We start from the raw sequence: 24,325 nt of genomic DNA on the forward strand, positions 1-24,325 counted from the left end.
CCAATCATCTCGAGGGAAACGGTGTGGAGGGCGTGGTCTCAACATTGAACACAAAACGATTTTTTGCGTGTAATATGGAGTTATAAATTGTTATTTCCTATTTCGAGGCATTTGAAAGATATTGTATAAATACAATTATTATTTTACGGCTACCTCACCTATGTTTTTGTACGGAACCGTTGTTCCGAGTGTCGCGTATTTCCCACGGAACGTGATTCTAGTCGGAATGTAAATACATTGCTAAGCTAACGGTACTCTATTTCCTTTCTCGGCTAGCTAGAAAGTGTATAAAAGCTTCTATGAGTTGGACTCGGTGTATGTAAAAGCTTTCCGGTATGGACTGGGCTCGGAGCCGCCTGACAGGGCTCGGTGGGGGGGTCTTGTGCTTCCTGTCCCTGCTCTGTGTCATTTTGGACTTTCAAATTGACGGTAAATGGTTATCAACTACTCTTAATACTGTCTTGCTTTTTGAAATGACGTCAAGGCGAATGGGCTGTTTTTCAGGCGTGTTGGGGGCAACTCGAGGCGAGATTGAGCACCACTTGGAGATGGGACGCAAACTATTAGCGGCTGGTCAGCTGGCTGAAGCCTTGACCCACTACCACTCTGCTTTGGGTAACAGAATGACGTGTTGAAAAATAGTTGTAATGTTTACCGCTACTATATGGCAAATGTGGGCGTGTCCAGAGGTGGATCCCAAGAACTACCTGACCTACTACAAACGCGCCGCAGTCTTCCTGGCTATGGGCAAGTCCCGATCGGCTCTCCCAGATCTGACCGCAGCCACACAGCTCAAGCCTGACTTCTTTGCGGTTAGAAAGTAGAGACGCCGGCGTAGTTGCATTTCGTCCTCGCTTCATTGTCTGTGCTTTCCCAGGCCCGGCTGCAGAGGGGGAACATTCTCCTGAAACAAGGCAACGTGCAGGAGGCTCGGAATGACTTTGAAACCATCGTGAGCGCAGCCGACATCTTCTGCTCATGTGTTTTTCTCCTTTCGTGACGACTTTTTGCCTCGTTACTTAGATCCGGCAGTCTCCAGAGTACGGTGAAGTAAGGGAACAGCTGGCGAGAACCCGAGACTTGGAGGAGCTGCAGGAAGACGCCAGGGCAGCGTACCACCAGGGCGACTATTCCGGCGCCATCTCGCTGCTAGAGCGTGTTGTCGAGGTACTCCAAATTGCCCGGATGCGGGAAGCGGAGCTTCAACGTAGTTCTTCTGCCTACTCCGCCAGATCTCGCCGTGGGATCCCGAGATGCGGGAGCTCCGCGCAGACTGCTACCTGCGCACGGGGGACCCGCAGAAGGCCATCCAGGACCTGACGCCCGCCACCCGGCTGCGTAGCGACAACCGTGCCGCTTTCCTCAAGCTCAGTCGCCTTCAGTACAGCTTGGGGGAGCATCGCGAGTCTCTCAGGTGAGTTGAGACGAGGCACGTATGAGATTTATGAGATGAGAGGTATGAGATTTAGATGGTATGATACCACGGTATTGCAACTATAGCTCTAAAATGTGTTATTTTGAGATGTATGGGTAAAAAAAAAATCAATTGAAAAAAAATCTATTGAATTGTTTTTTTTTCACGACATATTTGCAAATTGTAACATCAACATGAATATGATGTCAAAATAAAGAAGTAAAGTAACAAAAAAAAATAATAGTTAACTGAAATATTTCAAATACAACTGAAATAATCACAACTTACTGGACCTACTTAGCCCACAGACACAGCTCGAGTTGCAAAACAATCGAACAAAAATATTTAGAATTCATAAAAAAAAAAGCAAAAGCACTTATAAAAAAATTAGGGCTGTCAAAATTATCGCCTTAACGGGCGGTAATTAATTTTTTAAATTAATCACGTTGAAATATTTGACGCAATTAACGCACATGCCCCGCTCAAACAGATTAAAATGACAGCACAGTGTCACAATGTCCACTTGTTACTTGTGTTTTTTGGAGTTTTGTCGCCCTCTGCTGGTGCTTGGGTGTGACTGATTTTATGGGCTTAAGCACCCATGAGCATTGTGTAATTATTGACATCAACAATGGCGGGCTACTACTTTATTTTTTGATTGAAAATTTTACAAATTTTACTAAAACAAAAACATTAAGAGGGGTTTTAATATAAAATTTCTATAATTTGTACTAACATTTATCTTTTAAGAACTACAAGTCTTTCTATCCATGGATCGCTTTAACAGAATGTTAATAATGTTAATGCCATCTTGTTGATTTATGTTATAATAAACTAATACAGTACTTATGTACCATATGTTGAATGTATATATCCATCTTGTGTTTTATCTTTCCATTCCAACAATAATTTACAGAAAAATATGGCATATTTTAGAGATGGTTTGAATTGCGATTGATTACGTTTAATTAATTTTTAAGCTGTAATTAACTCAATTGAAAAATTTTAATCGTTTGACAGCCCTAAAAAAATTTAAAATATACAGTGGGGGAAAATAAGTATTTAGTCAACCACCAATTGTGCAAGTTCTCCTACTTGAAAAGATTAAAGAGGCCTGTAATTGTCAACATGGGTAAACCTCAACCATGAGAGACAGACTGTGGGGGAAAAAAAACAACAGAAAATCACATTGTTTGATTTTTAAAGAATTTATTTCCAAATTAGAGTGAAAAATAAGTATTTGGTCACCTACAAACAAGCAAGATTTCTGGCTGTCAAAGAGGTCCAACTTCTTCTAACGAGGCTCCACTCGTCACCTGTTTTAACTCATTATCGGTATAAAAGACACCTGTCCACAACATCAGTTAGTCACACTCCAAACTCCACTATGGCCAAGACCAAAGAGCTGTCGAAGGATACCAGAGACAAAATTGTAGACCTGCACCACGCTGGGAAGACTGGATCTGCAATTGATAAAATGCTTGGTGTAAAGAAATCAACTGTGGGAGCAGTTATTAGAAAATGGAAGACATACAAGACCACTGATGATCTCCCTCGATCTGGGGCTCCGTGCAAGATCTCACCCCGTGGCGTCAAAATGATAACAAGAACGGTGAGCAAAAATCCCAGAACCACATGGGGGAACCTAGTAAATGACCTACAGAGATCTGGGACCACAGTAACAAAGTCTACTATCAGTAACACAATGCGCCACCAGGGACTCAAATCCTGCACTGCCAGACGTGTCCCCCTGCTGAAGAAAATACACGTCCAGGCTCGTCTGTGGTTCGCTAGAGAGCATTTGGATGATCCAGAAGAGGACTGGTAGAATGTGTTGTGGTCAGATGAAACCAAAATGGAACTTTTTGGTAGAATCACAGGTTCTCATGTTTGGAGGTGAAAGAATACTGAATTGCATCCGAACAACACCATACCCACTGTGAAGCATGGTGGTGGAAACCTCATGCTTTGGGGCTGTTTTCTGCAAAGGGACCATGCCGACTGATCTGTGTAAAGGAAAGAATGGATGGGGCCATGTATCGAGAAATTTTGAGAGAAAATCTCCTTCTGTCAGCAAGGGCATTGAAGATGAGACGTGGCTGGGTCTTTCAGCATGACACACAGAGCCTGGGCAACAAAGGAGTGGCTTGGTAAGAAGCATTTCAAGGTCCTGGGGTGGCCTAGCCAGTCTCCAGATCTCAACCCCATAGAAAATCTGTGGAGGTAGATGAAAGTCCGTGTTGCCTTACAACAGCCCTAAAACATCACTGGTCTAGAGGAGATCTGCATGGAGGAATGGGCCAAAATACAAGCAACAGTGTGTGATAAGCTTGTGAAGTGTACACAACAAAGTATTGAGATGAACTTTTGGTATTGACCAAATACTTATTTTCCACCATGATTTGCAAATAAATTCTTTAAAAATCAAACAATGTGATTTCCCCCCCCCCCCACATCCTGTCTCTCATGGTTGAGGTTTACCCATGTTGACAATTACAGGCCTCTCTAATATTTTCAAGTGGGAGAACTTGCACAATTAGTGATTGACTAAATACTTATTTGCCCCACTGTATATTCCAATTTGCTAATATGTTTTGGAAAATACTCTCATCTTTCTCGCCTTGCACACAGCCAAGTGCGAGAGTGTCTGAAGCTGGACCAGGATGACAAAGAGTGCCTGAGCCACTACAAGCAGGTGAAGAAACTTAGCAAGCGGTTGGACTCTGCTGAGGAGCTGGTCCAAGAAGAAAGGTGGGCTACCATGCGGCGACTCCATCCAGCCCGGCCTTACTCACACTCTCATCTCTCTCTGCCCAGGTACCGCGACGCCATTAAGGAGTACGAGGGCGTGACGGAGGCGGAGCCCTACGTGTTCTACTACGGCAACCTGGCCAAGGAGAGAATCTGTTTCTGTCTTGTCAAGGTGAGACTTTTTCTGGCTTTAGCTTGGACCGCACTACACCGTGTTTCCGTACCCAGGTCAAAGCGGCCGCGGAGGCTATCGACGCGTGCTCCGAGGCACACCAGCGGGACCCACGCAATCCCAGAATCCTGCGCGACCGTGCCGAAGCCTACATTCTCAACCAGGACTACGAGAAAGGTAGGTCGTGAGTAACGCTGCAATGATTACTGTAATTTTCAGACTGTAAGGCGTACCAGATATACTGTAAGCCGCTACCCACCAAATTTGACACAAAAACGGCATTTGTTCATAGATAAGCTGCACCGGACTATAAGCCACAGTTGTCCTCACTGTATTATAGGATATTTACACTAAAAGATAGTCATCGGTAACACTTTATTTGACAGCAGCATCATAAGACTGTCAAATGAACCACCATGAAGCTTTGAACCAATTGACTGCAATGTTCATTGCTTCAAGAAGCTTCATTTGGCCACTGCTCCCTTGAGGGAGAAAGTCAACCTCTGGTGCCACCTGCTGTCAACACTGTTTTCGTCCAACATGCCTCGTAGCATGCATTGCAGCACTCCAAATGTAAATATCAAAATTAGGGCTGTCAAATGATTAATTTTAAATTTTAATTTAATTAATTTTTAATCGAGTTAATTACAGCTTAGAAATTAATTAATCGTAATTAATCGCAATTCAAACCATCTATAAAATGTGCCATATTTTTCTGTAAATTATTGTTGGAATGGAAAGATAAGACACAAGATGGATATATACATTCAACATAATAAGGACTGTATTTGTTTATTATAACAATAAATCAACAAGATGGCATTAACATTATTAACATTCTGTTAAAGCGATCCATGGATAGAAAGACTTGTAGTTTTTAAAAGATAAATGTTAGTACAAGTTATGGAAATTTTATATTAAAACCCCTCTTAATGTTTTCGTTTGAATAAAATTTGTAAAATTTTTCAATCAAAAAACAAACTAGTAACCCGCCATTTTTGATGTCAATAATTACTTACACAATGCTGATGGGTGCTGAAGCCTATAAAATCAGTCGGACCCAAGCGCCAGCAGAGGGCGGCAAAACTCCATAAAACACAATTAACAAGTGGGCATTTGACTGTACTGTCATTTAAATCTGTCTGAGCGGGGCAGGTGCGTTAATTGCGTCAAATATTTTAACGTGATTAATTTAAAAAATTCATTAACGCCCGTTAACGCGATAATTTTGACAGCCCTAATCAAAATTCATGGTCTGTGCTAATTATTTCTTCAGTTACTGTTCCACTTGTTTCATTAATTGCTAGTTATGGTATCTGGTAACACTTGATTTGGCAGTGGTGCTATAAGACTGCCATAAGACAGTCATAATTATGACATGACACTATCATTTACATCTTTAGCGCTGCAATGCATGCTAAGAGCCATGTTGGACAACAACCGTGGTGGCAGCAGAGGTTAACCAAGGGAGCAGTGATGGCCAAATGAAGCTTCTTGAAGCATAGATGCTTTGCAGCCAATTGTTTCAAAGCTTCACGGTGGTTCATTTGACAGCCGTATGATGCAGCTACCAATTAATGAAACAACTGGAACAGTAACTGAAGAAATATTTATCATAGAACATGAATTTTGATCGTTATTTAGATCTGTAGTGCCCCAATGCATGCTAGGAAGCATGTTGGAATAATGACGGTCTTATGACGCCGCTGTGAAATAAAATATTACCTATTAAGTAACCTAAATTAATCAACAAATAAGACACACTGGACTATAACCAGCAGGAGTCAAAATGAGGGAAAAACGTAGTGGCTTATTGTCTGAAAATTACGGTACTTGATTAACTTGATAAGGAAAAAAATCTTCGAATGAAATTTTGCTGCTTCGAGTTTTCGTTTATTTGAGTGGCGTTGTAATGGTTGGTTTTCAAAAGTGTTTGCATTTATTTTTATTGATTTGGGTGGATGCACTGCCCTTTAGTGGCAAAAGTGAATATGACATACAGTAGTATGAAAAAGTATCTGAAGCTTTTGGAATTTCTCACATTTCTTCATATAATCACCGTGAGATGTGATCTTTGTCAAAATCACACAGATGAAAAAACAGTGTCTGCTTTAACTAAAACCACACCGATATTTGTATGTTTTCATATTTGAATGAGGATAGTATGCAAACTTAGCCTGAACGATATATCGTTTAAACATCGCCATTGCGGTGTGCGCATGTGCGATAGTCCCATCGCAAGCACGTGCAATAGTTTTTTGTTATTTTTTTAAAAATCCACATACGCCTTGCTTTCTGATCTGCCCACGGCCTCAAACCCTCCCTCTCCCAGCCCTCACAGTCACTGCAGTACTTGCTTATTAAAGTTAACAATGGTCGTTGTCTTTGATCTTGCCAAGAAGCGGACTTCAAAGCGGAGTAATGTGTCAATCATCGTTTAACTTTTTAAACAGTTTCTGCTAGGAAGTTGGAATGAATGTGTTTGTGTGTGTGGAGACGTTGGAGACATATAAAATAAATGCCAGAAGTGATCATGAGGAGTTTGAAATTTCTACATGTCACTCAAAGAGTCACAGCTAAGGTAGATAAACAGAAGCATTTAATAAAGCCAAGCATTTTTCTGCGACAGTATTTTATTCTTGTTCAAAAATGATTTGGTTGGACAGTTATGTTTAAAACTGATCATAATTATGACATTTGAAGTGCTTAAAAACCATATTTTATATACATTTTTTAAATCACTTTGGCAGTTTTTCACTTATCGCGGCGGGTTCTGGTCCCCATTAACCACGAATAACGAGGGATCACTGTACACTGTGGTGATGGTGAGTCATCCAAAGTCTTTCCAAACAGCTATTCAAGTCATCTAGTGAAAATTTCTTTAAAAAATATATATTTACATATAAATATAAATATATATTTTTTTTATTTATTTTGTTGTTGTTGTTGTTTGTTTTTAATATCGCAATATAATATTGCAATATATCGCAAACCCCCAAAAAATCGCCACAATAGTTTTTTCCAATATCGTTCAGGCCTAATGCAAACAATGACAGGTTGAAGTTCCGAAGGTCTGGTTGAAGTTATTGCTGCCAAAGGAGGGGGCACAAAAGATTAAATGTGATGGTTCACTTACTTATTTCCCCCCCTTCTGTCATTGTTTGCATTCTATCCTCATTTAAATATGAAAACCTATAAATATTAGGGTGGTTTTAGTTAAAGCAGACAGTTTTTTCATCTGTGTGATTTTGACAAAGATCAGAAAACATTCTATGGTGGTTTTATGCAGAAATGTGAGAAATTCTAAAAGGTTCAGATACTTTTACGTACCACTGTAACTCATTTACCATGGCTGATTCCAGCTGCTCTGAGTTAAGACCAACATAAGGTAAATTTTAGTTTAAGCTAATTGTTCTTTATGCATTTGTAATTTAGCTTATAGGTATACTTAGCTGTTTTTGTGTGAATATGTGTTTGAATGATTTGATTAGAGCATTGTAACAAAGAAAAAAAAAGTTAGCATTTTATAGCATTTAAGCTAGCAGGCTTTTGCTATGCAAGTTATCTAATTGTTTTTGTCTTTTTTTGTAGTTAGATAATCATTTTTTTTAATACCGTTTGAGGCTAAGTTCAGGTATTTTCATTAATTTTTTTTCAATTCTTTGCGGTCTTCCTCGCAGCCGTGGAGGACTATCAGGAGGCGCGTGAATTCGACGGCGACAGCGACGATATCCGAGAAGGGCTTGAGCGAGCCTTTAAGCTGCTCAAGATCTCCCGCAAGAGAGATTACTACAAGATCCTGGGAGTGAGCCGGTACCGCTATTCGTAGAAGCTTTCGGCGGCTGAAAGTTGGCGGCCTTTGGTCATTGAGCGCTTTCTTCAGGGCGGCTAACAAGCAGGAGATCATCAAGGCGTACAGGAAGCTGGCGCAACAGTGGCACCCTGACAACTTCCAGTCCGAGGCTGAGAAAAAGGAGGCCGAGAAGAAGTTCATCGACATCGCCTCGGCTAAGGAGGTCCTCACTGACCCGGGTTAGCAAAACCGCTTGCTATTGTGACTTGTAATTAGACTGCTAACTGAAAAATATTTGCAGAAATGAGAGAAAAGTTTGACGCGGGCGAGGATCCCTTGGACCCGGAGAACCAGCAGCAGGGCGGCGGACACGACGGACACGGTTGGCCTTTCCCCTTTAACCCATTTGAGTCGGGAGGAAGCTTCCACTTCAAGTTCCAGTAAAGGACTTCTCACAAAAATGGCTGACAAACTTGAAAACTAGAAAGCCTTCTTTATTTAAGTTTTATTTTGTTACAATGTGCGATTTAAAAAAAAAAAAAAAAAAAAAAGAACATTTTCGCCATCTTCTAGGCTGACAACACGCCAACGTTGAATGCGGAGACGTCAGTATTTCAAAATCTGCACTTTTATTTAACTAAGACAGAGTTATTTATTGAGCTTTTGTGCTCTTGCATTGTTGCCAATTCAATGCAGGGTTTGGACTGCATTAAAAGAATCCCAGACACAAATTCCATAGAGTTGGATTGAATGATCTGTCACAAAACTGATACATTTACATGATGGAGTCCAGCATTTTCGCCAGGGTTTGTACAGTCATGTGAAAAAATTAGGACACCCTATGTGTTTTCGAACATATTTGGTCATATGGATATTTAATATCAATTTGACAATCTTGAGAGATTCAAGTAATAGAACTTAACAATTAAAACTGAAAAAAACTCTGTAAAACGTCATTTTAAATAATTACAATTTCTGTTGAGGGATAAATTGGGACACCCCCACATTCAATCCCACTTAAAATGGCTAAAGTCACTCACGGGGTATCACATCAGGAGTATTTGAGTAATGAGTACTCGAGTAGTTAAGTAACAAGTAATCGAGTACTTATATAACAAGTACTTGAGTAGTAATGAGTACTTGAGTACTTCAGTGGAAGCTACTAGTACTTGAGTACTTGAGTAGTTTTAGTAAAGCAATAGTTATTTGAGTATTTAAGTAATGAGGACTCGAGTGCTTAAGTCGAGGGTACTCGAGTAGGAAAGTAACGAGTACTCGAGTAAGTAATGAGTACGTGAGTATAAGTACTCGAGTAGTAATGAGTACTCGCGTATTTCAGTGGAAGGTACCTGAGTAGTAAAGTAATGAGTACTTTAGTAGTTAAATAACATGTAATCGAGTACTTAAATAACAAGTACTTGAGTAGTAATGAGTACTTGAGTACTTCAGTGGAAGCTACTAGTACTTGAGTACTCGAGTAGTAATTTTAGTAAAGCAATAGGTACTTGAGTATTTAAGTAAGGAGTACTTGAGTACTTAAGTGGAGGGCACTTGAGTAGTAAAGTAACGAGTACTCGAGTAAGTAATGAGTACTTGAGTATGACTACTCAAGTAATGAGTACTCGCGTACTTCAGTGGAAGGTACCCGAGTAGTAAAGTATTGAGTACCTGAGTATTTAAGTAATGAGTACTCGAGTAGTTAACAAGTAATCGAGTACTCAGCAAGTACTCGAGTAGTAAAGTAATGAGTACTTGATTATTTCAGTGGAACCTACTAGTACTTGAGTACTCTAGTAATTTTAGTAAAGCAATAAGTACTTGAGTAAGTAATGAGTAATCGAGTACTTAAGTTGAGGGTACTTGAGTAATAAAGTAATGAGTACTCGAGTAAGTGATGAGTATTTGAGTAACAAGTACTTGAGTAGTAATGAGTACTCTAGTTCTTCAGTGGAAGGTACTCCACTGAAGTAATGAGTACTTAAGTGGTTAAGTAACAAGTACTCAAGTACTTAACAAATTCTCAAGTAGTAATGAGTACCTGAGTATTTAAGTAATGAGTACTCAAGTAGTTAAGTAATCGAGTACTCAAGTACTCAAGTAGTAATGAGTACAAGTATTTCAGTGGAACCTACTAGTACTTGAGTACTCGAGTAGTAATTTTAGTAAAGCAATAGGTACTTGAGTATTTAAGTAATGTATTCGAGTTCTTAAGTTGAGGGTACTTGAGTAATAAAGTAATGAGTACCCGAGTATTTAAGTGATGAGTATTTGAGTAACAAGTACTCGAGTAGTATTGAATACTCTAGTACTTCAGTGGAAGGTACTCAAGTACTAAACTAATGAGTACTTAAGTGGTTAAGTAACAAGTACTTAAATAATAAGTACTCAAGTAGTAATGAGTACTCGAGTAGTTAAGGTACTCCCCCACATTCAATCCCACTTCAAATGGCTAAAATCACACACAGGTGTATCACATCAGGTGCACATGATTAGAACATCATTACCCATTGGGTTGAAGGAGGCTTGCCTTATTTATACCTCATATTTAGTATAGTGTCACTGTTGAAGCGAGAGAAAACACCATGGTGAGATCATCAGAAAGAAGAATGTTGATGCTTATGAGTCTGGTAAGGGATTTCAAAAGAATAAAAAATCAGCCATTCCACTGTCCACTCACTTAAGTTATTTCAGCCAAAGAGGGTAACAGTAGCTATTAAGTGGCAGGGTGTCCTAACTTTTCCTCAGTTAGAATATGCATTTTTGTTGATATATTTGGTTTAATGAGTAAAACAATGTTCATTTTTGTTGTTTACCTGCAATTAAATCAGTTTATTTTCCAGAGATACAAAAAAAAAAACCAAGATCAGACGTTAATATGAGAATGGGGTGTCCTCATTTTTTCCAGGCATGAAAATCTCTCACCTTTCGGCGAAATTCGCCGTTTTGAAGTCAAAAAGTGCGACCTACGTGAATTGCGTAGATCCGAGGAGAAATTCTTTTTGGGAGGAGGGGGGGGTTGGGAGGTTTTATTTAATTATTATTATTATCATCATGTGATTAACTTAGTACGTAAACTGAGCACTTAAGAAATCCAGTCAGCAAATCCTTCTAGATGCTTCGCTGACGAGAACCAATCATCGGCCCAAACTGCGTTCCATTATTCCAATCGCGCGCACTCTTTACGTGTACATGGAGTGCTTGGAGAGCCTTCGGTTGCATTGCAAAGCTGCGAAAAAAAAAGCAGGCCTTATCCAGAGCGGGGCAGACCAGAGCGCAGCATACACACTTCCCTGCATTTGCCAGCAGATTGAATTTGGTGAGTAATGCTTTCAATCGTTTTCATATTTTGCGATATAATAAAGTTACTGCCATTCGTTGCAGCTTGCGTTGAACACTGCCAGAGCTAGCCAAATCTCCCGTGAAAAAATAGCTCCCGTTAAATTGGCGTCAAACTCGTGTATTTAGCGGTAATATTAACGAAGAAACGCACTGTTGAGTCAAATTAAGCGGCATGCTCTCGGATGGAGTGGGGCGCCTCGCATCGCTCCCGTTGTCCGCCTGAGACACGTTATTTTCGGTTGGGACTTTAGCTGTCGGCCGGTGTCGGCACAACAGCGGCCCGACGAGTGGTGGGAATGACTCTTGCTTCTTAAAGCTTTTCAGAAATACAGGGATCCCTCGTTTTTCGCGGTTAATGGGGACCAGAACCCGCCGCAATAAGTGAAAACCGCGAAGTACCCCCCAATTTTTTGGTGCGTGTTCGATGTATTTATTCAGATTTTACATTGGAAAAAAGATACATATATATATATAAGACATGTTTTTTCACTTTTTTCACCAAAGTATCATTTATAAATGGTTTTCAAGCACTTCAAAATGTAAGAATTATGATAAGTTTTAAACATGTTACTGCCCCACCGAATTATTTTTAAACAAGAATAAAGTAGTAAGAAAATGCTTGGCTTTATTAAATGCTTCATAGTGAGTCTATTCAAACCCTCTCAGGCTTTGTTAAACGGTGATTGACACATGTGCAAAGTTTTTCTTTTTATATATATTTTTTTGTTTGAAGCAACTTATTTGATTGAATAATAAAGACACAAATGTCCTAGCCAAAATGTGGCCCAAACACAAAACGACATTACTTCAATGGAAAAATTTGTTTCAATCAAGAAAAATAGTTTTCAAATGCTTTTTTTGTCTCAAATTTATTTTTGCAATCAATCAATTTTTTTTGTTGAAGTGACTTTTTTGGGATTAAAAGTATATACTGTATTTTGAATGAAGCAACTTTATTTTTGATAGAAGTAACTTTGTTTTTTGATTGAATAAAAAAAAAAAAACACAAATCTACCTCCATCGTTATTGAGAGAGGAAGAAATTAAGAAAGCTTTAAAACAAAAATCCACCGGGGAGTCTGTTTTTTATTTTTTTTATTTTTATATATTTATATTTCATTACATAGACATGCCTCGTAGGGAAAGGAGATTGAGGGATAAAAAAAGGAGTTGGATGAGGCTGCTAAAGGCAGTGAATACCTCATCAGCTGGGTGAATAGCAGACCTGGTAAGAAGTTTGCAAGGATAGTCGGGTATTAAATACAATTATAAACACAATTTCAATGTTATTTTTCTATAAGATTTTATGTCATTGCTTTATTAATCATTAGGTGCTAGGGTTGTTAAGTATGGATAACAATGAAATAATAGTTTTGAGAAAACCGTGCTGTTGGTGGCTCAGTGGCCATCTGATGTGGTTTGTTCTCAGATGAACAAGTTGAGGAAGGAAGTTTTGATGCAGAGGTTGAAGGAAGAAAAGAGGCAGACTGACTGAGTCACAGCCAGAAAGTGTTGATGACAGTTTTGATTTCTATTCACTGTTGCCCCCTCCCAATTAAAGTGTGTCACAGTCGCAGCCAATTATTATCTAAAGCTGGTTAAAATTGAAGTTATGTTGTTTTAAGGTGTATTAAATACTTGTTCATGTGCCCCTTTTGATCTACGAGCACCCGCCCCTCCACCGGTCTCTGCACGGCCCTGCTGAAACACAGTGTGGGTCGACAGAGCTCAATATTTTGTTGGGGTGTACAGTGTACTGGAACATATTTCCTCCACACCCTTCTCACAGGCATGAAAATGGGTCAGGGGTTAAAAAGGTGAGAAGGGTGTGGAGGAAATATGTTCCAGTACACTGTACACCCCAACAAAATATTGAGCTCTGTCAACCCACACTGTGTTTCAGCAGGGCCGTGCAGAGACCGGTGGAGGGGCAGGTGCTCGTAGATCAAAAGGGGCACATGAACAAGTATTTAATACACCTTAAACAACATAACTTCAATTTTAACCAGCTTTAGATAGTAATTGGCTGCGACTGTGACATACTTTAATTGGGAGGGGGCAACAGTGAATAGAAATCCTAACTTTCATCAACACTTTCTAGCTGTGACTCAGTCAGTCTGCCTCTTTTCTTCCTTCAACCTCTGCATCAAAATTTCCTTCAACTTGTTCATCTGAGAACAAACAAACCACATCAGATGGTCACTGAGCCACCAACAGCACAGTTTTCTCAAAACTATTATCTCATTATTATCCATACTTAACAACTCTAGCACCTAATGATTAATAAAGCAATGACATAAAATCTTATAGAAAAATAACATTGTAATTGCGTTTATAATTGTATTTAATACCCGACTATCCTTGCAAACTTGTTCTTACTAGGTCTGCTATTCACCCAGCTGATGAGGTATCCACTGCCTTTAGCAGCCTCATCCAACTCCTTTTTTTTATCCCTCAATCTCCTTTCCCTACGAGGCATGTCTATGTAATGAAATATAAATATTAAAAAAAAAAAAAGCTTTTAGTTTTAAAGCTTTCTTAATTTCTTTCTCTCAATAACGATGTAGATTTGTTTTTATTATTAAATCAAAAAACAAAGTTACTTCTATCAAAAACAAAGTTGCTTCAATCAAAATACAGTAGATACTTTTAATCCCAAAAAAGTCACCTCAATAAAAAAATTGTTTTTGATTGCAAAAATAAATTTGAGACAAAAAAGCATTTGAAAACTATTTTTCTTGATTGAAACAAATGTTTCCTTTGAAGTAATGTTGTTTTGTGTTTGGGCCACATTTTGGCGAGGACATTTGTGTCTTTATTATTCAATCAAATAAGTTGCTTCAAACAAAAAAATATATATAAAAAGAAAAACTTTGCACATGTGTCAATCACCGTTTACCAAAGCCTGAGAGGGTTTGAGTAGACTCACTATGAAGCTTTTAATAAAGCCAAGCATTTTCTTACTACTTTATTCTTGTTTAAAAATAATTCGGTGGGGCAGTAACATGTTTAAAACTTATCATAATTCTTACATTTTGAAGTGCTTGAAAACCATTTATAAATGATACTTTGGTGAAAAAAGTGAAAAAACATGTCTTATATACATGTATCTTTTGTCCAATGTAAAATCTGAATAAATACATTGAACACGCACAAAAAAATGGGGGGGGGGCGCTACTTCGCGGTTTTCACTTATTGCGGCGGGTTCTGGTCCCCATTAACCGCGAAAAACGAGGGATCCCTGTATTTCTGAAAAGCTTTAAGAAGCAAGAGTCATTCCTACCACTCGTCGGGCCGGTGTTGTGCCGACACCGGCCGTCAGCTCAAGTCCCAGCCGAAAATAACGCGTCTCAGGCGAACAACGGGAGCGATACGAGGCGCCCCCCTCCATCCGAGAGCAGTCGCTTAATTTGACTCAACAGTGTGTTTCTTCATTTATATTACCGCTAAATACACAAGCTTGACGCCAATTTAACGGGAGCTAATCTTTTTCATGGGAGATTTGGCTAGCTCTGGCAGTGTTCAACGCAAGCTGCAACGAATGGCAGTAACTTTTTTATATCGCAAAATGTGAAAACGATTGAAACCATTACTCGCCAAATTCAACCTGCTGGCAAATACAGGCAAGTGTGCATGCTGCGCTCTGGTCTGCCCCGGTGTGGGTAAGGCCTGCTTTTTGTTTTCGCAGTTTTGCAATCCAACCAAAGGCTCTCCGAGCACTCCATGTACACGTATGGCGTGCGCGCGTTTGGAATAATGGAACGCAGCTTGGGCCGATGATTGGTTCTCGTCAGCGAAGCGTCTAGAAGGATTTTGCTGACTGTGTTAAGTGCTCAGTTTGCGTACTAAATTAATCACAGGATGATAATAATAATTAAATACAACCTCCCGACCCCCCCCCCCCTCCCAAAAATAATTTCTCCTCGGATCTACGCAATTCACGTAGGTCGCCCTTTTTGACTTCAAAACGGCGAATTTCGCCGAAAGGTGAGAGATTTTCATGCCTGTTCTCACCTTTTTAACCCCTGACCCATTTTCATGCCTGTTTTTCACATGACTGTATGTACAAGTAAAAATGACAGATATTGTGTCGGTCAGAACATCACATAAATTAATGAAAAAATGCTAGTGGTGGATGTTGAAAGTTTGCGTGTCGTCCAGAATGTCAGCCTCTGCCTCGATGGACACCACGTGGTGACCCGGAATCATGGCCAGGCCCAGGACTCGGGGTTCACCCTGGGAGAAAGTGTCTAAAAAGACAAAAAAAAAAACATGAAAATCCATCATTCAAAACTGGGCTTACGTTTTGCTCCCACCTGTGGATTTGAGGAACTCCTGAGCCGAGCCCAGGATGATATTACAATCCCGGTCCGTGCAGAGGAAAAGACCCACCAAGGTTCTGCCGTCGGTCATGCGGATCCTCATGTTCTTGTTCAGGAGGCTCTGAAGCTTCTGCCTCGCTAAAGACGACATGTCACCCTGCTCCTGGGTAGACCGAGCACAAAAACAATGTTTAAACTAGTTGTGTGACAAAATATCGAAATTGTGATGTATCGTGATACTTTGCATTAGTGCTGCGACGATTAATCGATTAACTTGAGTAATTCAATTAGAAAAAAGCTTCGAATCAATTTTTGTTATTTCGATGACTCGAGTTTGTTTTGAAGGTGTTTGTATTTAGCTTTATTGATTTGAGTGGATACACTGTCCTCTAGTGGCAACCGTGAATATGACATCACTCATGTAACACTGCTGGATCCAGCTGCTCCCTGGGAAGACCAACATAAGGTAAGTTTTTGTTTGAGCTAACATAATTGTTCATGCAGTCAAAATTTACTTCAAAATATTATTACTCAAGTATAAGTAGTCATCCAAACTTTTACTCAAGTACAAGTTGAAAATAATACTCAAGTAATGAAGTAACATTGTGAGTAACTGCATACAATTATGGCAGATTTTTTTTGTAAAATGTTTTGTTTTTGAGAACAACATCTTTATGAACTGATAACTTTTCATTAATTGCTAGTTATGGAATTTGGTAACACTTTATTTAACAGTGGCGCCATAAGACTGTCACAAGACAATGAACCACCATGAAGCTTTGAACCAGTGAAAATTCTTGTGAATAAATACTTACATCCATGAATTCTTTCTAGATATGGAAGTAAAACAGTCTCAATTCTTGGTTAAAAGCAAAAAACCAAAAAAAATGTGCAGTTAGCATTTACTTTACGTAAATACGTCGAAGAATGATGCTAGTCAATGTTGCGGCCGTCATGTAAAGAGCTTTTCTGGTGAATATTCTTGTGAAAAAATGCTTAAATCCCTGAATTCTTTCTAGATAAGGACGTAAAACAGTTTCGATTCTTGGTTAAAAGCAAAAAGAACATGCAGTTAGCATTTATTTTACGTAAATATGTCGAAATATGCTAGTCTGTGAGACAATGTGGCGGCAACCTTACAACAAGGAGCTTTTTACGTTGAAAATTCTTGTGAAAAACGAAAAATATATCTTGAATTCTCAAACAAATCCTTAGCCCTATGTGAGATCGTTATCGTGAGCTGTGTATCGCAAATCGTATCGCATCGTGAGGTACCGAGAGGTTCCCTCCCCTAGTTGAAACTGTATGTTACAACCAGTTGTATTTAGGTATAATTCACTTCTAAGAAATCTGTTAAATGCTGGTTCCTGTACAAGCAAAAAAGACAAATCCACCACAACTTTGCATGATTTGTTGTGTTTTGTCCATCTGAGCGCTAACTCGTTAGCTTAAATGTTGCTAAACGCCGACGTCTCGTTTAACGGGAGGCAGACATGCTTTATATTAAAAGGTTAAAATGAGTACATAAACCTACACGAAGCGACGGTCCATTTTCTTCGATTGTTGCCATTTGTGCAGTCTTCTTCTGTGGTTTCCTGCCGGAAGTATTTACCAGACGGACATTTTCCTGCGCGACCCTTGTAGAACAGCGACCCTTGGTGGTCACATGTCGTCATGATACGAAGGAAGAGTCAATACTTTCAGACGGATTTAGAGAGAGAGCATTTTTTTGTTGGTATGTGGCAAAATGGATGCGCTGTAATGTAAAGAGTATATTCAAAAATCACAATCACGTTTTTCTGCCATTCAAAATGAATGGAAAATTTAGACGTGCACAGTCGTCAGTGGCGTAGCCTGACTCTGGTGCCAGTTAAATGTCAATGCGCTGTAGGGTTTAGGTATGTGGCAAAATGGATTTTGGTTTGTGGCATATTTTTGGGAGGGTATGTGGTATTTTTTAGGGGTAGATGGCATTGTTGCTGGCCATGCACAACCATGCCATTGGCGGATACGCACGTCCCAATTTTCCATTCATATTAAATGGTAGAAAAAAAACGTGTGGCTGTGATTTTTGACCATACACTTACCATTAGAGCGCATTGACAATTAACTGCCACCCATGTAAGGCTATGCCATTGACAGCTGGGCATGTCCAAATTTTCCATTCATTTTGAATGGTGGAAAAACGTGGTTGTGATTTTTGACCACACACTTTACATTACAGCGCATCGATTTTGCCACATAGCAAAAACAAGCGATATGTCAAAATTTATTTTGCCACATGGCAAAAAATGCCACGTGGCAAAATCAGTTTTGTCACATGGCAAAAGAAAAAAAATGCCTCGTGGCAACATCAATTTTGCCACACGGCAAAATTAATGATGCCACATGGCAAAAAAAAAATGCCACATGGCAAAATCAATTCTGCCACATGGCAAAAAATGCCACATGCAAAATCAATTTTACCACATGGCAAAAAATGCCACGTGGCAAAATCAAATTTGCCACATAGCAAAAGAAAGACACATGGCAAAAAAATGCCATGTGCAAAAAAAAAAAAAATGCCACATGAAAAAATTGATTTTGCCATGCGGCCTTTTTTTGCCATATGGCAAAATCAATTTTGTCATGTGGCAAAAAAATGCCACATGACCAAATCGATTTTGCCACATAGCAAAATCAATTTTACCAAATGGCAAAAAAATGCCACATGGCAAAATTAATTTTGCCACATGGCAAAAAAAATGCCACGTGGCAAAATCAATTTTGCCACATGGCAAAAAAATGTGACATGGCAAAAAAAAATGCCACATACCAAAACCAATTTTGCCACATGCCAAAAAAAAAAAATTCTACATGGCAAAAAAAATGCCACATGGCAAAATCAATTTTGCCATATTGCAAAAAAATGCCACATAGCCAAAAAAAAATGCCACATGGCAAAAATCAATTTTGCCACATGGCAAAAAATGCTACATGGCAAAATCCATTTTGCCACATAGAAAAAAAATGCACATGGCAAAATCCATTTTGCCACATGGCAAAATCCATTTGGCCACATGCCAAAAAAATGCCACGTGGCAAAAAAAAAAAAAAAAGCCACATGGTAAAAGTCAATTTTGCCACATGACAAATACCACTTTTCGGCCCTGCTGCGGATTTTAGGCAAAGGTCAAGGCTTGGATTTTGGATTTGACCTGATAAGAGATTAAAGAACTATTTCAATGCCATTGACGATCATAGACGTCAAATAATGTGTTTTTGTGTTGTTAATGTGCAAGTGGTTTATCTTTTCATTTTCTTATTATTTCTCCTTTTGTCTCCTCTTCAATTTTTGCTTGCATCCCTGAATTATGGCCCTTATTGTATTCTTATTATTATGTATTTCATTAGAAAAAAATGCCGAATACTTGATACCTGACTTCCATCCTCACCACAAGCGGTTAATTTTTTAAGCAATACAATCTGATGTAAGTGTGGGCATGGCTGCGGCAGACCCCCCCTCCTTTTTTTTCTTCCCCCCTTTCCAGCACACACACAAAAAATCATTTTTTTAATACAGTGGTGGGGGCCATGTTTGATAGATTTGCTCTGCAATGCAGAAAGGTTGGGAAGGGGGGGCAGAAACAAGCACAACAATAAGAATGGAAGTGGCGTACCTCCTTTTCCCCCCCCTGTATCAAAATGTGGAGCTTTTTTGGGAGGGTGGGGGCGCTCAGAGTGAAAGCAGGAGGGGGAGGGGGTGCTGAAATAATATAGTCAGCCATTTTTTATGTAAGGGGATTTTTTTCTTTTTTGGGGGGGGGTGCGTGGTGATGGGGGGGTTGTTAAAAAATAAATATAAGAGGGCGGCCATCTTTGTTGCTCTCTGCCTAGTGTAAAATGCCCCCCCTCACTTTCCCCCCCGATTTGAATATTAAATAAACAGCACGATCCAATTTTGTTTTTGTTTTTTGCACACGAGGACGGGATCCCGATGAGAGGACTATCATGTCCTATCCTCCGCGGGCCAGTGAGGAAGACGAGGGCACGGCGCTTCATTCCGAGGGAGGAGGAGATTTGGAGGAAGAAGACGACGGCGGCGGCAGCGGCGGCGGAGACTTATTAGACGCCAGAAGCGACGTCAACTCGCCGGCGGCGTCTCGGCAAACTGCAGCCGCCGCAGGTACGTGAAGGCGGATGAAAACAAGACTTTGAAATCCACCTCGTTTTAAGCACTCCGATGCTCTCTAAAGCAGCTTCTCGAGAAGTTTGTGTCCACGACCACAGTGTCATCTTCCTAACCCCTCTTCGCCCCCCCTCGGTGACACGCGTGACACAGGAATGACAGCATTCCAGGACATTTTTCGTGATGCGTTCAAACGCAATCGGAGTAAACCTCCCTTGTAACGGCGTTGTTGTTTTCCCACTCTTTTTTTTTTTTTCGCGGATATTTCACGCTCGTATTTCACCAGAGTCTTTAACTGGAGGTGAAGTTTCTGTGTTGTCCAGAAGTGTGTTTATAATCTTTTCCAAAAGAAAACATTGATTGGCCCGAGCGAGACCCGAAGCGGCCGCGGTGCCAGACTGATAAAATGAGCTCCCACGGAGAGGTCTTAACCCCCAGGCGACCTCGAAGGCACCCCCGCCTAGATGCGCCGAACCAAATTGTGGGGCCTCGGAGTCCCCGAGCTCGATTGAGCACGGCGGCCGCCCCGAGGCGCGCCGTTGGCGGCGTCGCCAAATTTCAGAAAGCGCTTGCCCTCAGATTCCTACGGAGCCCCTAAAGGGTCATCGTCAGGAATAAAGTAAATTTAAGCATTCTGGTGCCCAGCAGAAACAATCTGGCGCACACCAGTATAGCATTTAAACAATCTGGTGCGCACCAGATAGTTTCAAGTGCGCACCAGAAACAATCTTGTACGCACCAGATTGTTTCTGGTGCGCACCAGAAACAATCTGGTAAACATTAGCATTATACAGCATTTAAGCTAGTGGACTTTTGCTATGCAAGTTACCCAATTGTTGTAAACATTAGCATTATATAGCATTTAAACAATCTGGTGCACACCAGATAGTTTCTGGTGCGCATCAGTAACAATCTTGTACGCACCAGAAACAGTCTGGTAAACATTAGCATTATAAAGCATTCAAACAATCTGGTGCACACCAGATAGTTTCTCGTGCACACCAGAAACAATCTGGCTGGTGCGCACAGGATAGTTTCTGGTGCGCACGAGAAACAATCTGCATGTTAGCCAATTGTTGTAAAATTTGGCATTATATAGCATTTAAACAATCTGGTGCGCACCAGATAGTTTCAAGTGCGCACCAGTAACAATCTTGTACGCACCAGAAACAATCTGGTAAACATTAGCATTATACAACATTTACGCTAGCGGACTTTTGCTATGCAAGTTACCCAATTGTCGTAAACATTAGCATTATGTAGCATTTAAACAATCTGGTGCACACCAGATAGTTTCTCGTGCACACCAGTAACAATCTTGTACGCACCAGAAACAATCTGGTAAAGATTAACATTATATAGCATTCAAATAATCTGGTGCACACCAGATAGTTTCTCGTGCGCACCAGAAACAATCTGGCTGGTGCGCACAGGATAGTTTCTGGTGCGCACGAAAAACAATCTGCATGTTACCCAATTGTTGTAAAATTTGGCATTATATAGCATTTAAACAATCTGGTGCGCACCAGATAGTTTCAAATGCGCACCAGAAATTATCTTGTACGCCCCAGATTGTTTCTGGTGCTCATCAGAAACTATCTGGTAAACATTAGCATTATACAGCATTTAAGCTAGCGGACTTTTGCGATGCAAGTTATCCAATTGTTGTAAACATTAGCATTATATAGCATTTAAACAATCTGGTGCACACCAGATAGTTTCTCGTGCGCACCAGTAACAATCTTGTACGCACCAGAAACAATCTGGTAAAGATTAGCATTATAAAGCATTCAACTAATCTGATGCGCACCAGATAGTTTCAAGTGCGCACCAGAAACAATCTTGTACGCACCAGATTGTTTCTGGTGCGCACCAGAAACAATCTGGTAAACATTAGCATTATACAGCATTTAAGCTAGCGGACTTTTGCTATGCAAAGGGATTCACATATCCACATTGCTGGGTTCCACACCTCACATTGCTGGTTTCTGTGCGCTCCACCCTGCCTAATCACATCTCTTTTTGACTCACCCCGCCCTCCTCTTCCTCCTCAGACCCCATGTGGTGTCCACGGGAAATACAATTAGCTAACGTTAGCACTAATATATTCATAGGTGAGGTAGGCGTTCAATGTATTTCTTGTTGTTTGTTCTTCTCACTCTCATGTGATACTTAAAACTGTTCAGACCATAAGGACACTTGATTCCAATTCTCCTGCTCCTTAGAAGAAGAGGGGGACACGTCCGACAGGGAGGTACCGTGTAAAAAGAAAGGACGGCCAAAGAAGAAGAAGGAAGCCAAGAAGAAGGAGGGCAAACCCGCAAAGGCCAAAAAGCGCAAGAAGATTGTACGTTGAACGACACCTCCGTAAAACACGTCGCGGCCACCCTTCACTCTTTTGTGGTTTTCCCAGGAAAGCGACGTAGATCGGGACTCGGCGGGGGATGGGGACTTGGGCGAGCGCTCGGACGGCGTGGCCAGCGGCTACGGCTCAGGCGAGAAGAAGAAGAGGAAAAAGCACAAAGACAGAAAGGAGAAGAAAACCAAGAGGAAGAAAAAAGATGACGAGGACCGAGACAGCGGCCAGGAGGAGGTCACGAGGGTGAGCTCACGTTTTTCCGAGAGTTGCGGCGCTGATGCTGACGCCGGTTGCTTCTTTCTCAGCAGCCTGTGGAGCAGAAGACCTCGGCCCAGCTGGCGAAGGAGTGGGCTCTGGAGGATGTTGATCATACCTTCACCGAGGAAGACTACAAGGAGCTGACCAACTACAAGGCCTTCAGTCAGTTCTTGAGGTAAGACACGTTGTTTGGAGTTCTCTGACTTAACTATCAGGTTTTGAGGCTCCCCATTTTTTCATTGAACTGCATAAACATGGCACAATTGTCAAAGGACTTACTGTATTTCTTTTTCTGCCAGGCCCATGATCGCCAAAAAGAACCCCAAGATTCCAATGTCCAAAATGATGACTATCCTGGGGGCCAAGTGGAGGGAGTTCAGTTTCAACAACCCTTTCAAAGGCAACGCCGCAGCTGTAGCTGCAGCAGCAGCCGCCGCCGCCATAGCTGTTGCCGAGCAGGTCTCCGCGGCGGCCGCCTCGCCCGCGCCCGTGCTGCCACCGCCACCTGTCCGAAAGGCCAAGACGAAAGAAGGCAAAGGTCAGCTCGGGTTTTCTTGGTACTATAACAAACAACAAAATATTAGTGTATGGTGCAACTACAGGTCCAGGTTACAAGAAACGCAGTAAAAATCCACGTGTCCCAGACAAGAAAAAGGCTTTGGCTGCGGCCAAGGCGAAAAAAATGGCTCCCATACGTCTCAAACTTTCTCCTGTGTGCTCAAAGAGGAAGAAGAGTTGCTCGGTAAGTACCGACACGACACAGAAGCTCTCGGGTGGACTAACCGGCGTCTCCCGTGTTTCCGGCAGAGTGACGAAGGGGACGAGGTGGAGTCTGAAGCGGAGGATTCGGGTGTCCGAGGCCCACCGTTTCGCTCCGATGCCGTGAAGAAGAGCAAGCGCGGGCGGCCTGCTAAGAAGAAGAAGAAAAGTAACCAATCAGGAGGTAGAATTTTTTAAGCGTTTGAGGTGGTTAGCTGCATATAAACACCTGTCCACCCCATACAATCAGGAAGACTCCAGTTACCAACATAGTCAAGACCAAAGAGCTATCCAAAGACACCAGAGACAGAATTGTAGACCTCTGCAAAGCTAGAAAGGGCAATTGCCAAGCAGCTTGGTGATATAAGAAAATGGAAGAAGCCAAACATGAATGTCAATCTCCTTCGGACTGGGCTCCATGCATGATCCACCTCGTAGGGTCTTAATGATCCTAAGAATGGTGAGGAATCAGCGAAGAACTACACAGGAGATGCTGGCCAATGATCTGAAAGGAGCTAGGACCACCATTTCCAAGGTTATTGTTGGTAATACACTAAGACACGGGTGTCAAACCGGTCCTCAAAGGGCTGCTGTGGGTACTCGATTTTACTCCAACCAAACAAGATGAATACCTTTTCACCAATCTGGTGTCTTAGTGTCATCAGCTAATTGCAATCAGGTGCTGCTTGTTTTTGTAGAAACCTCATTGGTTGAACCGTCTGTGCTGGATCTCTTGGAACTGAGCCGCGGAAACAGCGACAGCCGAACGAAATGGTGTTCCGCTGGCACCCCGCCCGCAAGTCGACCGGGAGGGGACAAAATTCTGTGCATTCACTCCGGTGTTAACCCTTTGTACTGACTCCATTTTGAACGGTTTAAAGAAGCAATTTATTCGTCGACACTGGTCAAAAACAAGGCAAAACAGACGACGGAGAGACAATGCTGGATCCAGGGTCGGCAAAACAACGGCTACATAGAAATGTTACCCGAG

The 24,325-nt window shown here is 41.1% G+C and overlaps 3 protein-coding genes across 5 annotated transcripts in view; 2 read left to right on the top strand and 1 right to left on the bottom strand.

Annotated features, from left to right (window-relative positions):
• The first annotated feature begins 40 nt into the window (after positions 1 to 40).
• dnajc3b (DnaJ (Hsp40) homolog, subfamily C, member 3b) lies at positions 41 to 8,684 on the top strand. Its single transcript, XM_057853825.1, has 12 exons — positions 41 to 429; positions 505 to 615; positions 688 to 812; positions 878 to 952; positions 1,024 to 1,167; positions 1,233 to 1,414; positions 4,046 to 4,165; positions 4,232 to 4,337; positions 4,394 to 4,514; positions 8,018 to 8,150; positions 8,221 to 8,369; positions 8,432 to 8,684. Exons 1-12 carry the CDS (start codon positions 336 to 338, stop codon positions 8,572 to 8,574), a joined length of 1,503 nt encoding a protein of 500 aa, XP_057709808.1. The 5' UTR covers positions 41 to 335; the 3' UTR covers positions 8,575 to 8,684.
• On the bottom strand, positions 8,624 to 17,922 carry naa38 (N-alpha-acetyltransferase 38, NatC auxiliary subunit). 2 transcript variants are annotated; one of them, XR_009066526.1, is made up of 4 exons: positions 17,325 to 17,922; positions 15,785 to 15,953; positions 15,514 to 15,718; positions 8,624 to 11,026 (listed from the first exon to the last, which is right to left on the bottom strand). XR_009066526.1 is itself a non-coding variant. In XM_057853829.1 (3 exons), exons 1-3 carry the CDS (start codon positions 17,358 to 17,360, stop codon positions 15,594 to 15,596), a joined length of 330 nt encoding a protein of 109 aa, XP_057709812.1. In that variant the 5' UTR covers positions 17,361 to 17,922; the 3' UTR covers positions 15,416 to 15,593. The 2 variants fall into 2 exon arrangements, 1 of the variants encoding a protein (XP_057709812.1); XM_057853829.1 differs by lacking the exon at positions 8,624 to 11,026 and having other exon boundaries at positions 15,416 to 15,718.
• A 1,721-nt stretch (positions 17,923 to 19,643) lies between these two features.
• chd3 (chromodomain helicase DNA binding protein 3) overlaps positions 19,644 to 24,325 on the top strand; it is a 49,741-nt gene continuing 45,059 nt past the window's right edge. Inside the window, exons 1-7 of one of the 2 annotated variants that reach the window (XM_057853823.1) lie at positions 19,644 to 19,955; positions 22,184 to 22,305; positions 22,372 to 22,560; positions 22,623 to 22,750; positions 22,875 to 23,113; positions 23,178 to 23,317; positions 23,383 to 23,518. In XM_057853823.1, the coding sequence (XP_057709806.1) occupies positions 19,781 to 19,955; positions 22,184 to 22,305; positions 22,372 to 22,560; positions 22,623 to 22,750; positions 22,875 to 23,113; positions 23,178 to 23,317; positions 23,383 to 23,518 (1,129 nt within the window). In that variant the 5' untranslated portion in view covers positions 19,644 to 19,780. The remainder of the gene's footprint in view (positions 19,956 to 22,183; positions 22,306 to 22,371; positions 22,561 to 22,622; positions 22,751 to 22,874; positions 23,114 to 23,177; positions 23,318 to 23,382; positions 23,519 to 24,325) is intronic. The other variant, XM_057853824.1, reaches the window with a different exon arrangement.

Source organism: Corythoichthys intestinalis, chromosome 13 (assembly GCF_030265065.1).
Source record: "Corythoichthys intestinalis isolate RoL2023-P3 chromosome 13, ASM3026506v1, whole genome shotgun sequence".
Lineage (NCBI taxonomy): Eukaryota > Metazoa > Chordata > Actinopteri > Syngnathiformes > Syngnathidae > Corythoichthys > Corythoichthys intestinalis.

Excerpts from the sequence above, each read along its gene's own strand:
- dnajc3b (XM_057853825.1), top strand. The coding sequence starts at position 336 with ATGGACTGGGCTCGGAGCCGCCTGACAGGGCTCGGTGGGGGGGTCTTG. Across the intron at positions 1,168-1,232 it reads TGCTAGAGCGTGTTGTCGAG|ATCTCGCCGTGGGATCCCGA; the intron begins GTACTCCAAATT and ends CTACTCCGCCAG. Across the intron at positions 8,151-8,220 it reads AAGATCCTGGGAGTGAGCCG|GGCGGCTAACAAGCAGGAGA; the intron begins GTACCGCTATTC and ends CGCTTTCTTCAG.
- naa38 (XM_057853829.1), bottom strand. The coding sequence starts at position 17,360 with ATGGCAACAATCGAAGAAAATGGACCGTCGCTTCGT. Across the intron at positions 15,954-17,324 it reads AAAATGGACCGTCGCTTCGT|GAGCAGGGTGACATGTCGTC; the intron begins GTAGGTTTATGT and ends CGGTCTACCCAG. Across the intron at positions 15,719-15,784 it reads GGAGTTCCTCAAATCCACAG|ACACTTTCTCCCAGGGTGAA; the intron begins GTGGGAGCAAAA and ends TTGTCTTTTTAG.